General features: G+C 50.1%; 1 protein-coding gene across 1 annotated transcript in view; it reads right to left on the bottom strand.

The window, feature by feature from the left end:
* Positions 1–6,167: 6,167 nt before the first annotated feature.
* HTRA3 (HtrA serine peptidase 3) overlaps positions 6,168–15,750 on the bottom strand; it is a 38,459-nt gene continuing 28,876 nt past the window's right edge. The window contains exons 7-9 of the mRNA XM_004038418.5: positions 10,800–10,848; positions 8,972–9,067; positions 6,168–7,295 (exon numbers count right to left, since the gene is read on the bottom strand). Of these exons, the coding sequence (XP_004038466.1) occupies positions 7,130–7,295; positions 8,972–9,067; positions 10,800–10,848 (311 nt within the window). The 3' untranslated portion in view covers positions 6,168–7,129. The remainder of the gene's footprint in view (positions 7,296–8,971; positions 9,068–10,799; positions 10,849–15,750) is intronic.

A 15,750-nucleotide genomic window follows, 5' to 3' on the forward strand; every position in this document is an offset into this window, starting at 1 on the left:
CCACCATTATATTATCTACTTCTATGCTTTTAACTGTTTTAGATGCCTCATATAAGAGGAAGCATGCAGTATTTGTCCTTCTATGGCTTACTTGTTTCACTTAGCATAATGTTTTCCAGATATATCCACAAGAGAAGGAATTTTATATACATAAAACAAAGAGTTCATTTCTACAGTATATAAAAGAACTCCTGCCACACAGTAAGAAAAAGGCAATTTAAGAGAATAATGGGCAAGACTCATACAGGTACTGCTCCAGAGAGGACATCTAAATTACCAATAAATACAGTACTTGAGAAGTTGCCAGACCTCCCTCATTAAGAATCATGGAATTGCAAATTGAAATCCATGAGTTACCACTGCATGCCCACAAAATGCCTCACATCCAAGAATGACAACATCAAGTGTTGGTGAGGATGTGGAGCAACAGGAATTCACACACTGCTGTTGGGAGTGCAAAGTAGTTAAACTACTTTGAAAAGTTTGCATTTCTACCAAAACTGAATATATGTATACTATATGGCCCAGCAGCTTCAGTCCTAGAAATACGCCCAACAGAGATGCTTCCACAAGTCACAAGACACAGGTATGAGGATGTTATGTCATGATGCACCATAGCCCCAAGTTAGAAACACCCCAAAGTGGCCATCAACAGGAGACCAGGTAAAGGAATTGCCACATGTTCCCAGAGCAGATACTATACAATGGTGGATATTGGTAGCCTTCAGCTGCACACATCAACATGGATGAATCTCACAAATGTAATGTTGAGCAGAAGCCAGATGCAACTGAGTACATCATTGTAATTTCATGTGAAAAATGCAGGCAGAGTGCAACTGTGCTTAGCAATGCATGCTTAGTTGGCAAAATTATAAAGTGAAGGAGGTGATCACCTCAAGAGGCAGGACATCAGTGACCTTTGTGGGAAGAGGGCTGTTGATGGGATGGGCTGGAGGGAAGTTCTGGGGAGTCAGCACTTGGGGGCTGGTCATGTGGGGTTTGCTTTTTGATAGTGAATTGGACTGTTTAGGTTTGTGGCACATTGTTATATGTGCCACACTTGACAGTAAAAAATGATTTTGAAAAAATAAAAGTGTTTCAAGCATGTCTGTCAGCTCCCAGAAAACCCACCCCATGTATGCTGTGCCCATGCACACATGCATGAACTCATGTGAGCTCTGAGTGTACATACTCACATGTGCAGTGGCATGCACACATGCATCTGTGTGTGCAAATTCATGTGAGCTGGAAGTGTACACGCTTATATGTGCTATGCCACGCACATGTATCTGAGTGTGTGTACTCATGTGAGCTGTGTTTGCACACTCACACATGCTGTGCCATGCATACAAGCATCTGAGTGTGCACACACGTGAGCTGTGAGTTCACATACTCATGTGTGCTGTGGACATCCTTCTGACGTTTGCCTGGCCTGGGTTTTAAGGGCCGGGCTTGCTGGTCTGGGAGGATTTGCAGAGAAACCTAACAATCCAATGCACTATCACAAAGCAAATCCCAGGTGACCAGCACCCAAGTCTTGACTCCCCAGAACCTCCCTTCAGCCCATCCCATCAGCAGCCCTCTCCCCAAAGATCACTGATGTCCTGCCTCTTGAGGTGATCGCCTCCTTCCCTGGCATTTTTGGGCAGACACAGTTCAAGAAGGTGATCTGAGCTCAGGTGTCAGGGCCTGTCCCCTGCAAAGTGTGAACAGTTGTCAAAGGAGAAGAGTGGGTTAGGGAGTGTTTTGCAGATGGCCGACCTCCGAACTCTCCTCCGGACCCCAGAAGGCAAAAGGGAGCTCTTTGGGGACAGGAAGGTGAGTGCAGATTGTGGCCACTGTGTGGGGTGATGATAAAACATCACAGGAGAGGACTTGGGCAGCTCAGGAAGAGGGCAGCTCTCAGTTAGTGAGAGGTGAGATAAGGTCTCCTCTCCTCTAAGGAGCCATGGAGGGTGGCCCCAGAGCCCAGGGAGGAGGGGTCCCTTCTTCTGAAGTGAGAGGAGGGAGTGGGACAGAGGAAGGAACTGGCGAGTTGAGGAGGAGAGGGGATTTCCCCTTGGAGGCTCTCCTGCCTGGGGTGTCCCTGGAGCCTAGAGAGGTCCTGGAAGAGGGGCTCAGTGGTGGCTGCATGGGTGCAGGGCTCAGTGATGGCTGTGTGGGTGCAGGGGCTCAGTGGTGGCTGCATGGGTGCAGGGCTCAGTGATGGCTGTGTGGGTGCAGGGGCTCAGTGGTGGCTGCATGGGTGCAGGGGCTCAGTGGCGGCTATGTGGTTGCAGGGCTCAGTGATGGCTGCATGGGTGCAGGGCAGCACGTGGGCTGCTCCTTTGGAGGGGATATCTGCAGAGTGAAGATTGCTCCTCCACTTTCAGAGAGGATCCTGAGGCTCAGAGGATCAGTAGCTATGAGGAGAGTGGGGCCATTTTCCTCCCACCCCCACCTCTTGTCCCTGCATCTTCCCATCCCTGACATCCTGGCCTTCCTGGATATTGGATTTTGGGGTTTGCTTGGAGTGACACGGCAACATAGGCCCCAGAGTTATAGAGCTGAGATGAACTTTCAAGCCCACGAGTCCCATTCAAACTAAGACCTATTCACTGAGCACCTGCTCTGCCCCGGCACTGGGGTTGGCTCTGGGGACATGGCTGAGGTTTAAGCAAAGTTCATGAGCTCCTGGAGCCAATGTTTCTAGGGGATGGGGAAGCAAGGAGCAGTCAACATCCAGAGGAACAAGGAAATAAGCCAGAAACCAGAGACCATGAGGGCTCTAAAGGGTCCCCAGGCCCTCGGCGTGGGCAGGCTGGGGCTTCCCGGCAGGAGTGAAGTTGGAGGCCAGCTTGAAGAGTGGATGCGGTTCCTGCGGCTGCTGTTAACAAATGACCATGAACCTCACCGACTAACACAGCACACGCTCCTTCTCTCACAGTCCTAGAAGCCAGAGTCTATAGTCAGTTCGTCTGGGCTAAAGTCAAGGAGTCAGTGGGGTGGCTCCTTCTGTGGGCTCTGAAGGGACCATTTCCTTTCTTTCCTTGCCTTTCCGGCTTCTGGAAGTCCTCTGCATTCTCAGCCACTCCCCACAGAGCCCCCACCTGTCACTCCATCATCCCACTTTCTAACTTCTGCTGACCCTTTCTGTGTCCCTCTTATAAGTACCCTTGTGTCACATCAGGCCCACCCTACAATCAGGATCATGTCCCCACTTTAGAGTCTGCCTTGATCACATGTGCTAAGTCCCTTCTGCCATATAAGACATTCCAGGGCTCTGAGGGTCATGACATGGATGCCTTTGGGGGCCATTCTTCGGCCCATGATAGAGGGAATGGTCAGTAGGAATGAAGCAGGTGTGGGTGACAGCCCTGGGCACTCCCCTTCTCCTTCAACTCTGACCCATTCTGAAATTTCCAACTGTGCTCGTCCATTCTGAACCCACTCACCCCAGAGGGAGCAGGCAGGGACTCTGGAAGGAAGATGTGTGACCCACGGGTGAGCAGTGGGAGGCAGGGTCTGCCCTCCTGGAGGCACTGGCTGGGCCCCGCGTCAGGGCAGTGGAGGTCTGTCCTGCAGCAGTTGCACCACGGCTGCCTGAAGGGACAGACGGGAGCCTGATGCTGGTCACCTGGAGCCCAGCCACTGGCTCACATGTGACCTGGAACAGGTCCTCGCCCTCTCCAGGCCTCAGTTTCTGCCTCTGTCACATGGGGTGTTGGGAAATGGGGACCTGTGCCTGTGAGATTCCAGGTGTTCACTGAGGACCCAGCCTGGGGCAGGGTGCTCCTCCTGGTGGGCGCTGGCCTTGTGAGCACCCTGTTTACGTCTTCACGGGACACGCGGAGGGGTGGGTGGCGGCCCAGCAGCTGGGGCTGCACAGGAGCCAGAGGGTTGCACAATGGCGGGGCAGCAGCCGGCAGGCTCTGCAAAGGTTGTTTCTTTACCGAGTGCAGCTGGAAGGGCAGCCAGGGAGGCGGCTCCGCCCAGAGGGAACAGTCAGGTCTCGGGGGCTGAGAGGACAGAGGTCTCAACCTCCCACTACGACAGGGCCAGCCGGGGTGGGCAAGAGGGTGACCCTGAGGGAGGGCTGTCTGAGTGCCACTGTCCCTCTTCCTCTGGAGGTGGCAGCCACAGGCCTCCTGAATGCAGAAGCCCAGAGCTGGAGGCCCCCACAGAGGTCAGTTCAAGGGTGTCAGAACTGGGACCACAGCCCAGGCCCGCTCACTCCCAAGCTCAGAGACCCCCGTCCCACCTCCCTGCTGCACAGATGGGCATCCGGAGGCCATGGTCATTTGGGGCCAGGGGCAGGGAGAAGGAGGGTGGTGGGAGACAACATCTCGGGGGCACATTCTGTCCTGGAGTGTGAGTAGGATCCTCCTCATGCTGTTTAATTCAGTGCTCACGCAGCCAGTTTATCTCCTTCAGTGGAACCCAAACTGTTAAGAAAACAACATTATCAGCCAGGCACATTGGCTCACACCTGTAATTCCAGCACTTTGGGAGGCCAAGGCAGGTGGATCACAAGGTCAGCTGGCAATATGGTAAAACCCCGTCCCTACTAAAAATACAAAAATTAGGTGGGCGTGGTGGCAGGCACCTATAGTCCCAGCTACTTGGGAGGCTGAGGCAGGAGAATTGCTTGAACCCGGGAGGTGGAGGTTGCGGTGAGCAGAGATCACACCACTGGGCGACAGAGTGAAACTCCATCTCAAAAAAAAAAAAGAAAAAGAAAAAAGAAAGAAAACAACATTATCTCCATTTGACAGGTGGAGGAACCGAGGCTCAGAGGCTCAGAGTCTCATCTGAGCTCAGCCTCCTGACCTCACAGCCCCGCTGTGCTCCTCAGGCCCCTGCAAGGGATCTTGGGACTCCGAAGCCAGGCTGCAAGGTAAACGCGACCCAGACAGAGCTGGGAGAGCACAGCCCATCTGTGAGTGAGCAGGTGGGTTTGTGATCCGCTCTCCCCCGAGGCAGAGCATGGCCCATCTGTGAGTGAGCGGGTGGGTTTGGGATTTGTGATCCGCTCTCCCCTGAGGCATCTGCAGGGCAGACACAGGGGGTTGAGAAGGTGGTCTGAGCTGGGGTGTCAAGACTTGTCCCCCGCAAGGTGGGAACAGCCATCAAGGGAGAAGTGGCTTCATGTGGTGGACACCGATGCAGGGACAGTGTGAATGGGCGGAACCTCCAGACCCAGTTCCCCCAGAACCCACAGGACCCCAGAAGTCACTCCAGTGACCGCTGACCCTCCAGATTTGGGAGAGCTGTGGGAATGGGGGTCGTGGTTTCCCTGGTGGCCCTCATCCCTCCCTCAAGTGCTCGCCTCTCCAATAATTGGTAAGGTCACAGCTCTCCATGCCCTCTTCCCGACCTCAGCCCCCTAACACCCAATAGGCTCCTCTCAGCCAGGGCCCAAAGACTGAGGGGCAACGGCCTACTCTCTGGGGCCAGTGTGTGTGTGGAGAGCCCAGGCCGCAGGCGGGAGTGAGAGCAGGGCCTGGAGGGTGGACATGGCTGCCTAAGCCTGGCAGGTGGATGGAAGCCTAGATGGGGCCAGAGTGGCTGGGGGCCTGGCAGGGGTGGCCCACTCTGGGTGGAGCAGAGGGTTGGGGGCAAGTTCACGGTTCCCAGTGCTCTGCTTCCAGCTACTCTGGGCAGTGTCCCTGGACCTCCGGCTCATTGAAATTGCTCTCTGCCTCAGTTTCCCCATTGCTGGATGGGTGGCAGGGAGGGTGAAATAGATGTGAGAAAGGGTTCTTCATGTGACCAGACGTGCACAGTGGGCCTTAGTGGGAGCTCCCCGTAAGCCGGGTGGCTTCCCAAGTGCTGCACCTGTCACCTTGCATCCCAGGGCATCCAGGAGGTCAGCGCAGCAGAGCCAGCCTTCCTGCTGGACAGAGGTAGAGGCCAAGGTAGGGAGGGGGACATCTCTTGCCCAAGACCATGAAGCCAGAAGTAAGCGGAGGAGCCAGGACTTGAGCCGGGCTGCCTGACTGGGAGCCGGCCCTCCACAGCACCACATGACCCCGAGACCTGGTGTGCCCCAATGCTCAGCTGTCATAGAAACCCTTTAAAGGCCCGTGTCTTTGCAGGTATGCCCAGTCATGTGTTAGATGGATCCCCAGGAAGAACCCTGGCCAGTGGTGGGTAGGCTGCCCCAGTGCCCTGCTGGCTGAGAACCGTGTGCTTGTAAACTTTATTTTCCATACAGTAGAGAAACATACAGTACAAGCAACACTGGGAATCCATTTTCAGCAAAGCTCACAAATGCCCCTTGAGACACACTCGTTCCCTGGATGAGGGGGTGATGCCCAGGAGCTTGCATGCCTCTGGGCGGCACTTCCATGCAAGCGGCTGCTGCATCCCAGAGCTGCGTGGGAAGGGGAAGCCGGCTCAGTCCTCACACCCCGCAGCTCCACGTCCACTGTCCTCTGCAGGCCGCCCCATGGCCGCCTTGGGGAGGAGAAGCTTCCGCATGCAGCAGCCAACTTTCCACGTGCTCTCCGCGGCCTCCTGCCTGCCTGGGGAGGAAAACCTCATGGCAGGGTGGGGCTCAGCTCCGCAGCCAGGGGGCATTCACTCAGTGCCTGCTCCCGGCTGGACACCCACCGCCCCACCCCGAAGGGATCAGATGTGACCTGTCCTCCAGGGACCCCAGGCTGGCAGGCAGCAGCCCTGGCCCTACAGCTTGGTAAGTCCTAGGGCAGAGGGAAGCTGGGGCCTCAGGTCAGGTGGGCGTTTGTCACGGGGGAAGAAGCTTGGCAGCCCAGACCTGCAGTAGGAGGGGCAGGAGCAGGGGATACTGCAGATGGGTGTTCACAGGGGTAGAGGCGGGAAGCTAGGAGAGGAGGGGACCTCCATGGAAGGCAGTTCTGTGAATATCCGGAGAACTTGGAAGTGACTTTCAGGATCATCTGTACAAGGGGATGTTGGGCTTCCCTCCCCGGCACTAGGATGTGGATCCAACACTCCCCAGGTGGAAATTCGGGCCCCTGGACAAGCCCAGCCTCCGCTCTGCCCCGGACAGCCAGGAGGAGGCTGCCGCCCTGCTGAGGACCGACGGTGGTCCTTCGTCCTGATCTCGGGGAGCGCTGCCCTCCGTTGTCTGCAGGCTCTGACGCGTGGCGCTGGAGGAATGCGCCCCTCACATGACCACCTCGGGTGCGATGCTGAAGAGGAGGTCGTCGTTCCCCCGCCGCACCTCCAGTAGGAGAGGAGACTCGGTCAGCACGGCCTCCTGCAGCTCACTCGAGTCCACTAGAGGACGCCCGTTGACCTTGACGATGATGTCACCATCTTGGATGCCGCCTCTGCCAACAGGAGAGACGGGGTCACCACCCACCGCCTCCCCAGGCACAGCCTTCCCAGGCCCGGCCCAGAGCGAGGCACAGTCAGGGTCAATGACAACATTTCAACAAAAGTCATTTCGATGGGAAAGAACAGTGCCCCAGCCCCAAAGCTCTCACACTGGAAGAAAACCAATGTCACACGACAGGCAAACAACCTTTCAAACTGCTTCTCCCATGCATCAGAAAGGTGGGTTCAAGCTCCCGCTGCAGACCTCCTAGCTGGGCCAGGCACTCTGTCCCCTTGTGCCTCAGTTTTCATGTCCACTGTCCTATGTGGAAACGCACTTTGCAAATTATAAAGGCCCAGGAGTAGGTTCTGCTGTTACTGCAGTTATGAAGACATCTATGTGAGAGGCAGAGCTCATGGGACCAGCCTTCTCTCTGCATGAGGCTCACTGAGACCTCCCCACTGACGGGAAGGAAGGTGATGGTAGTGTGCTCAGCTGCGTGGGCACCAGCATCAGGACCCTCACATGCCAGCTGTGTGACCTGGAAGAGTAACTTCTCTAAACCTCAGTCCCTCCATCTGTAAAATGGGTGAGGGCAGCAGCCTGCACCTCCCTGGCTGCAGTGAGGATTAACTGAGATGTGTGTGGAAAATTTCACCCAATTTCAACAATTTTTACTGCAGGCCTGCTGCGGGCAGGACAAGTGTGCCGTCTGTGCTCATCACAGAAGGTCACGCGGGGCCTCCCACCTTCAAGCCCAGCCTCTGAGGATGCACAGTACAGTCGGCCCTTGAACAACATGGGTTTGAACTGTGTGGGTCCACTTATATGTGGATTTTTCCCACTGCAGATGAAGACCGAGGCTAAGGAGGGGAGGCAACTGGTTCAGAGCCCTTCTTGGGGGTGGGTCAGCCATGCCAGCGTGTGGTAGTGTCGCTGCACACCTGCCTCAGCCTATGGTGTTGCAACACTTAACATTTCTCTAGTACTGGAAGACTTCAAAGAAAGCAATCCTTTATCCATTTCATCTACAAAGTCTCCTGGGGGTAGAAATCCCAGCACTTTGGGAGGCCGCAGCAGGTGGATCGCCTGAGGTCAGCAGTTCAAGACCAGCCTGGCCAACATGGTGAAACCCCATCTCTACTAAAAATACAAAAACAGTTAGCAGGGCATGGTGGTGGGCACCTGTAATCTGAGCTACTCAGAAGGCTGAGGCAGGAGAGTCGCTTGAGCCCAGGAGGCAGAGGTTGCAGTGAGCTGAGATCGCGACACTGCACTCCAGCCTGGGCAACAAGACGGAGACTGTCTCAAAAAAAGAAAAAAAAAAAAAAGGCTGAATTATCTCCATTTTACAGTGAGGAAGCTGAGTCCCAGAAAGACCCAGGAACCAGGCTCATCCCCAGCTGGTGAAAGAGTCTGGCTTGGAGTGGGTTCTTAGCCCAACAGGGACTCTTCAGCCTCTGCTTCTCGAAGGAAATGACATTGTGGACTTAGGACGTACACAGTCAGGGCTCTAGGGACCATTCAGCTCTCCAGCCTCCTCTGGCTTAGCAGACACGCTAGAATCCACCTGCCCCTTCCCGGTCACTTTGCTGGGAAGCTCAAGGTCACATGAGGTCAGTGGGGCAGCCCCAGCCCAGACCTCACGCCTGCCCCATGCCTCGAGTGATCTCCTCTGGCAGAGCCTACCTCTGAGAAGGTGAATTTGGCGCAACCTCTTGCACATAAATTCCACTGCTGACCTCTGGGAAGTCCGGGTTGCTGGCCTTCAGCTCATCCACCAGGCTGGAAAGAGTCTGCCGTCAAGGCCCCTCCTCTGAGCCTTTGCCCAGCTCCTTGGTATGACGCTGCCCCTCCCTCCCTCCAGCACCAGGCCAGAAGAGGAGCCACCTCTGGGCCCCCATGCTGCCCTGTCCCACCACTGGCCACTCTGTGTCCCCTACCAGATGTGCTTCTTAAGAGAAACGTGGTAGCAATAGCTGGTTAGAAGCGTGAAGAGAGGAGAGAGAGTGGGTAGACAGGTGGGAGGAGGGGCGGGAGGATGGATGGATGGATGGATGGATGGATGGATGGATGGATGGATGAAGGAATGATGTTGGATGGGTGGATAGAAGGAGAAATGGACAGGCAATGCTGAGTCATGGAACGGACAGACAATGCTGAGTCATGGAATGGACAGACAATGCTGAGTCATGGAACGGACAGACAATGTTGAGTCATGGAACGGACAGACAATGCTGAGTCATGGAATGGACAGACAATGCTGAGTCATGGAATGAACAGACAATGCTGAGTCATGGAACAGACAGACAGGAGACTGGACAGAGGTGGGATGGACAGACAGATAAAAGAGAAAGAAAACAAAAGATAAATTGGCATACTGGACATTGATGATTTTTTTCAAATGTCACCCCTAGATTAGCAGAGTTGGTTAAACAGGAGGAATGACAGCTTTAGGGACTGTGTGCTTCGAGGAAATGGTCACTTGAGCATTCTCGAGTTCTTCCTAGGCTCCCGATGCAGTGACCTCTCCCTTCTTCAAACCTTGAAGCTCAAGTTTGCACTTCCAGCCTCCGTTCTATCCTGCCCCTGCTTCCTCTCCCCCAGCCCCTTCTTTCTTGCACTCATTCAGCATTTCCAGGCACCTGCTCTGCAGTGGACCTGCTTTTGGGACAGAGTGGAGGAATGAGTAGGTCACAGTCCTTGCTCCCAAGGAGCTGATAGCCGAGGAGGCAGGATGGGGTGGGGCAGTCCCACCACAGGTGATTCCGACACAGCAGGATGAGTTCAAGGCTGGAGAGGGAGGCCAGGGCTCTGTGTGCTATGAGGAGGCACCTTCTGCCATTTGAGTGTCCTGGGAATGCAGAATGGTGTTCCCCCAAATTCGTGTACACCCAGAGCCTCAGAATGTGACCTTGTTTGGAAATAGGACCTTTATAGATGTCATTAGTTGAAGATCTTGAGAAGAGACCTTCTTGGTTTAGAGTGGGCCCTAACTCCAACGATGGATGTTTTCATAAGAGAAACGAGAGAGAGATGTGCACACAGATACTCAGAGAGAAAGAAGGTCAAGTGAAGACAGAGGCAGAGACTGCAGGGAGACAGCCACAAGCCAAGGATGCCTGGAGCCAGCAGAAGCTGGAAGAGGCAAGGAAGTAGCTTTCCCTGGAGCCTCAGAGGCAGAGTGCAGCCCTGCTGATCCCTTGACTTCAGATCCCCGACCTCCAGAACTGAGAGGGAACACATTTCTGCTGTTTTAAGCCACCAGGCTTATAGTAATTTGTTGTAGCAGCCATGGAAAGCGATGGCGTCCTGAAAGAGCAGAAGGAATCTATAAGGCAAAGAGGGACAGGTCCAAGCAAAAGGACTGGCCTGAGCAACGGTCAAAGGCCTGAGTGCATCGGCCCGTCTGGGCACCTGCAAGGAGCCGAACACAGCCAGCCAGGGTCTGGAGGGAGGGTCAGGGTGAGGGATGAGAGGAAGGGGTAGCAGGGGATGGCACTCTTCAGACACTCGCCTTGGTGTGATCGTCCGCATCCGTATGCCGATGAAGCGCTTCTTCCAGTCTGGAAATGAAACACGGTGAGACTCCGTTAGGGCTGCTGTGAAAAGCCACCACGCTCCCTCAGGGGACAGGCAGAGGACAGAAGTTCCCCTGCAGGACCAGGAAGCAGCAGGTGTCATTCTGCTTGAGCTGGCCCAGTCCCCCTGCGGTCTGGCAAAGCTGCCCTCTCCTGACCGTCATCATGGAGCTGAGGGGTATTCTAGCTCTAGTGTGGCTCGCCCCACAGGTGGCTTCATGTCCACCGCATCCTGCATCCAACCATGTGAGCTCCGACATCTGCTCTCCCAGCTGAGCTCCAACCCAACCCCAGTGGCCAGTGGGGCTCTCCTTTCTGGCTTCCATACTGCTGCTTCCCCAAATGTTCCCTGCTTGGAACTGAACTCATCACCTCCCACTGGTGTTCCTCAAAACAATACTCGCTGCTAATGTCCAGTGAGTACTAACCATGTGCCAGGCCCTGTGGCTGGGGCACTGCACACGCAACTCACTGAGATAGTGTCTCCATCCCTCAAGCTGCTCCAATCTGTGAGTTAGGTGTCTCAGATCCAGAAATAAGCAAGAGTCAATAAATTTAGAATTTTCATTTTATATAAGAGTTCTGACCACAATTAGAAATCAATAATAGGTATCTAGAAAATTCCCAAATACTTGGAAACTAAATAATACACTCTAAATTACTCATCTTCAAATAAGTAAAAAAAGAAATTAGAAATTATGTTCAGCTGAATAAAAATGAATGTATAATATATTAAAATTTGTAGGTTGTAGAGGTAGAGGGAAATTAATAGTACTAAATTGTCTATATTAGAAAATAAGAAAAGTCTCAAATCAATAACCTCAGTTTCCATCTTAAAAACTATAAAAAGACCAAATAAAACCTAGAATAACCAGAAGAAAAAAAATAATTAAGAGTCTGAATCAATAATAAAGTTGAGTGTGAATTAATAAAGCTGAGTGTGAATCAATAAAGCTGAGAGTGTGACTCAATAATAAAGCTGAGAGTGTGACTCAATAAAGCTGAGTGTGAGTCAATAATAAAGCTGATAGTGTGAATCAATAATAAACCTGATAGTGCAAATCAATAATAAAGCTGAGTGTGAATCAATAATAAAGCTGAGAGTGTGACTCAATAATAAAGATGAATGTGAATCAATAGTAAAGCTGAGTGTAACTCAATAATAAAGATGAGTGTGAATCAATAATAAAGATGAGTGTGACTCAATAATAAAAATGAGTGTGAATCAATAATAAAGATGAGTGTGAATCAATAAAGCTGAGTGTGAATCAATAATAAAGATGACTGTGAATCAATAATAAAGCTGAGAGTGTGAATCAATAATAAAGATGAGTGTGAATCAATAATAAAGGTAAGAGTGTGAGTCAATAAAGTGTGAATCTAATAAGAGTGTGACTCAATAATAAAGCTGAGAGTGTGAATCAATAATAAAGATGGGTGTGAATCAATAATAAAGATAAGAGTGTGAATCGATAATAAAGCTGAGAGAGTGAATCAATAATAAAGATGAGTGTGAATCAATAAAGATGAGTGTGAATCAATAATAAAGATGAGTGTGAATCAATAATAAAGCTGAGTGCAAATCAATAATAAAGATGACTGGATGAGTAACAAAGCTGAGAGTGTGAATCAATAATAAAGATGAGTGTGAATCAATAATAAGGGTAAGAGTGTGAGTCAATAATAAAGTGTGAATCTAATGAGTGTGAATCAATAATAAAGCTGAGGGTGTGAATCAATAATAAAGAAGAGTGTGAATCAATGAAGAGTATAAATCAATGAAATAAAGATAAGAATGTAAATCAAAGAAACACAATAGTGAAAATAAAAAATAAAGCTGATTCTTTAAGATCAATAAAACTGATAAATCTTTAGCAAGATCGATCATGACAAAAAGACACAGTTATCAACATCACAAATTACAGAGGTGACATCACTACAGATTCTACAGATATTAAAAGAATAATAAGAGAATATTGTGAACAACTTGATGTCAATGAATTTAATCACTTAGACAAAAGAAGCAAATTTCTTGAAATTTCCAAACCACCAAAGCTCATTCAAGAAGAAATAGATAACGCAAATAGCACTACATCTATTAAAGAAATTGAATTTGGAGTTAAAAATCTTCCTACAAAAAAAACTTCAAGCCTAAAAGATCTCACTGGAGAATTCTACCAGATGTTTAAGGAAGAAATAGTACTAATTCTATACAAACTCCTCCAGAAAACTGAAAATGAGTGGCTACTTCTGACCTCATTATCTGAATACAAAAACCAGAAGAGAAAACTAGACCAATATCCCTCATGAAAACAGATACAAAAATTCTTTAAACAAATCAAATCCATAAATACATTTAAAAGGATAATACAGCCGGGCATAGTGGCTCATGCCTGTAATCCCAGCACTTTGGGAGGCCAAGGCAGGTGGATCACCTGAAGTCAGGAGTTTGAGACCAGCCTGGCCAACATGGTGAAACCCCATCTCTACTAAAAATACAAAAATTAGCTGGGCATGATGGTGGGCACCTATAATCCCAGCTACGTGGGAGGCTGAGGCAGAAGAATCACTTGAGCCTGGGAGGTAGAGGTTGCAGTGAGCCAAGATCACACCACCGTACTCCAGCCTGGGTGACAGAGTGAGACTCCATCTCAAAAAAAAAAAAAAAAAAAAAATGGACAATACATCACAAATAAGTGATAAGTGAGGTTCATCCCAGGAATGCAAACTTGGTTTAACATTTAAAAATCAACCAATGCAATTTACCACATTAACAGACTAGAAAGGAACACCATATGATCATCTCCAGAGATGCACAAAAAGCCTCTGACAAAACGTAACATCTATTCCCAATAAAAACCAGAAATAGAAGGGAACTTTTCAACCTGATAAAGGATGCCTATGCAAATTTGTAGCTAGTAATCGTACTTAATGGTGAAAGACTGAATGTTTTCTCCCCAAGATCACGAACGGGACAAGGATGTCCACTCTTACCCCTTTCATTCAATATTTTACTGGAAGTTCTAGCCAGGCAAGAAAAAAAAAGGCATTCAGATTGGAAAGGAAGAAGTAAAACTGTCTTTATTCACAGACTGCATAGCCATCTATGTAGGAAATCTGATGGAATCTACAAAAAAAGTTTCTAGAAGCAGTAAGTGAGTTATCAGGCTTACAGGATATCTTATGGTGAACATCCAAAAATCATTTTAATTTGAATATTCTCTTAACCAACCACCAGAAACTGAAATTTAAAAGAATACATCATTTATAATAGCATCAAAATTAAGAAATACTTATGAATAAATCTGATGAAAAATGCCCAAAAACCAGTACACTGAAAACTATAAAACATTGCAGAGAGAAGTTAAGGAAGATATAAATAAATGGAGAGGTAGTCTGTATTCTTGGATCAGAAGAGTTACCATTGTTAAAATGCCAAATTTCCCCAAATTGATCTGTAAATTCAATGCAATCCCAATCAGATCATCAGCAGGCTTTATTTTTCTTTTTGTAGAAATTGACAAGCTTATTCTGAAATGCATATAGAAATGCAAAGGGTCTAGGAGTTCACACAACTTGGAAAAGGAAGAAGAAAGTCGGGGGACTCACACTGCCTGCCTTTTAGACCTACTGTGAGGCCACAGTAATCGAGCCAGTGCAGTACTGAATACTGGCCTAAACACAGATAGCTGGAATGGCACATGGTCATTCTCTTTTGGACAACGGTGCGAAGGCACTTCAGTAGAGAACAGTCTTTCAACAAATGGTGCTAGAACAATTGAATTTCCAAGGCAAAAATAACAAAAACGCCCAAACCTCGATCTATACTTTGCACTATTTAAAAATATACTAATTCAAAATGCATCGCAGTCCTAAATCTGAAGCCTCAAAAAGTAAAACTTCTAGAAGAAATTGTAGGAGAAAAATCTTTCTGATCTTGGGTTAGCAAAGACGTCTTAGATACAACACGAAACGCATGACAAATTAAAAATAAAAAACAGACTTCATCAAAATTTACAAAACTTCTGCTCTTTAAAAACACTGTTCAGAGAATGAAAAAGACAAGCCACAGACTGGGAGAAAATATTTGCAATTTGCTTATCTGATAAAGGGCTCCTATCCAGAATGTAGAAAGAACTCTCACAACCTACTAGTAAGAACACAGATAACCTAAATGTTTTTAATGGACCAAATATTTAAACACACCAAAGATGAACAGCTGATGAATAAACCATGTGGGAGATGGGGTCAGAGCTGGCCGGGAGGCCAGACCCATGGGTCCAGTGGGCCCTGGAAGGCTTTGGATTTGGCCTTGAATCACCAGATGTGATCTGCCGTTAGTTTTGAAAGGGCCTCTCTGGCTGTGGGAGGGTCTGTGGGGGATGGGGCAGCATCCGGAGGAGCCCAGAGAGGTAATGGTCCAGGGCAGCCAGTGCCCCGGTGCTGGACCCGGAGGTGGAGGTGGAGGCGGAGTGGCGACAAGGCCCGGGGTGGATGCATCCTGAAGGCTGGGACAATGGACTCGCTGACAGTGGATGAGGCATGTGAGAAGTCCAGAGGGACAGAGGGACAAGGCTGACATAACTGAGTGGGGACGGCAGGTGCGGCTGCAGGAGCAGGGGGGTCTTGACAGGTGCTCTGAGTGGGAACTGCCTGTGGACATTGGTGGGTCCATCCCACAAGCAGCTGCACATCTGAGCCTGGAGCGGGAGGCGCCAGGCTGGAGGCGTAAATCCAGGGGATCACTCTCTAGGTGGCTTCTAAATCCAGGGGGTGGGATCCTCGACAGGACCTGCACAGCCCACCTGGGACATGGGCCCTTCCCGCTCCCACTGCCTGGGAGTCCCCTGCAATCTCCAGAGCCTGCCCCACTCCCTTCCCACAGTC

This window comes from Gorilla gorilla, chromosome 3 (assembly GCF_029281585.2).
Source record: "Gorilla gorilla gorilla isolate KB3781 chromosome 3, NHGRI_mGorGor1-v2.1_pri, whole genome shotgun sequence".
Lineage (NCBI taxonomy): Eukaryota > Metazoa > Chordata > Mammalia > Primates > Hominidae > Gorilla > Gorilla gorilla.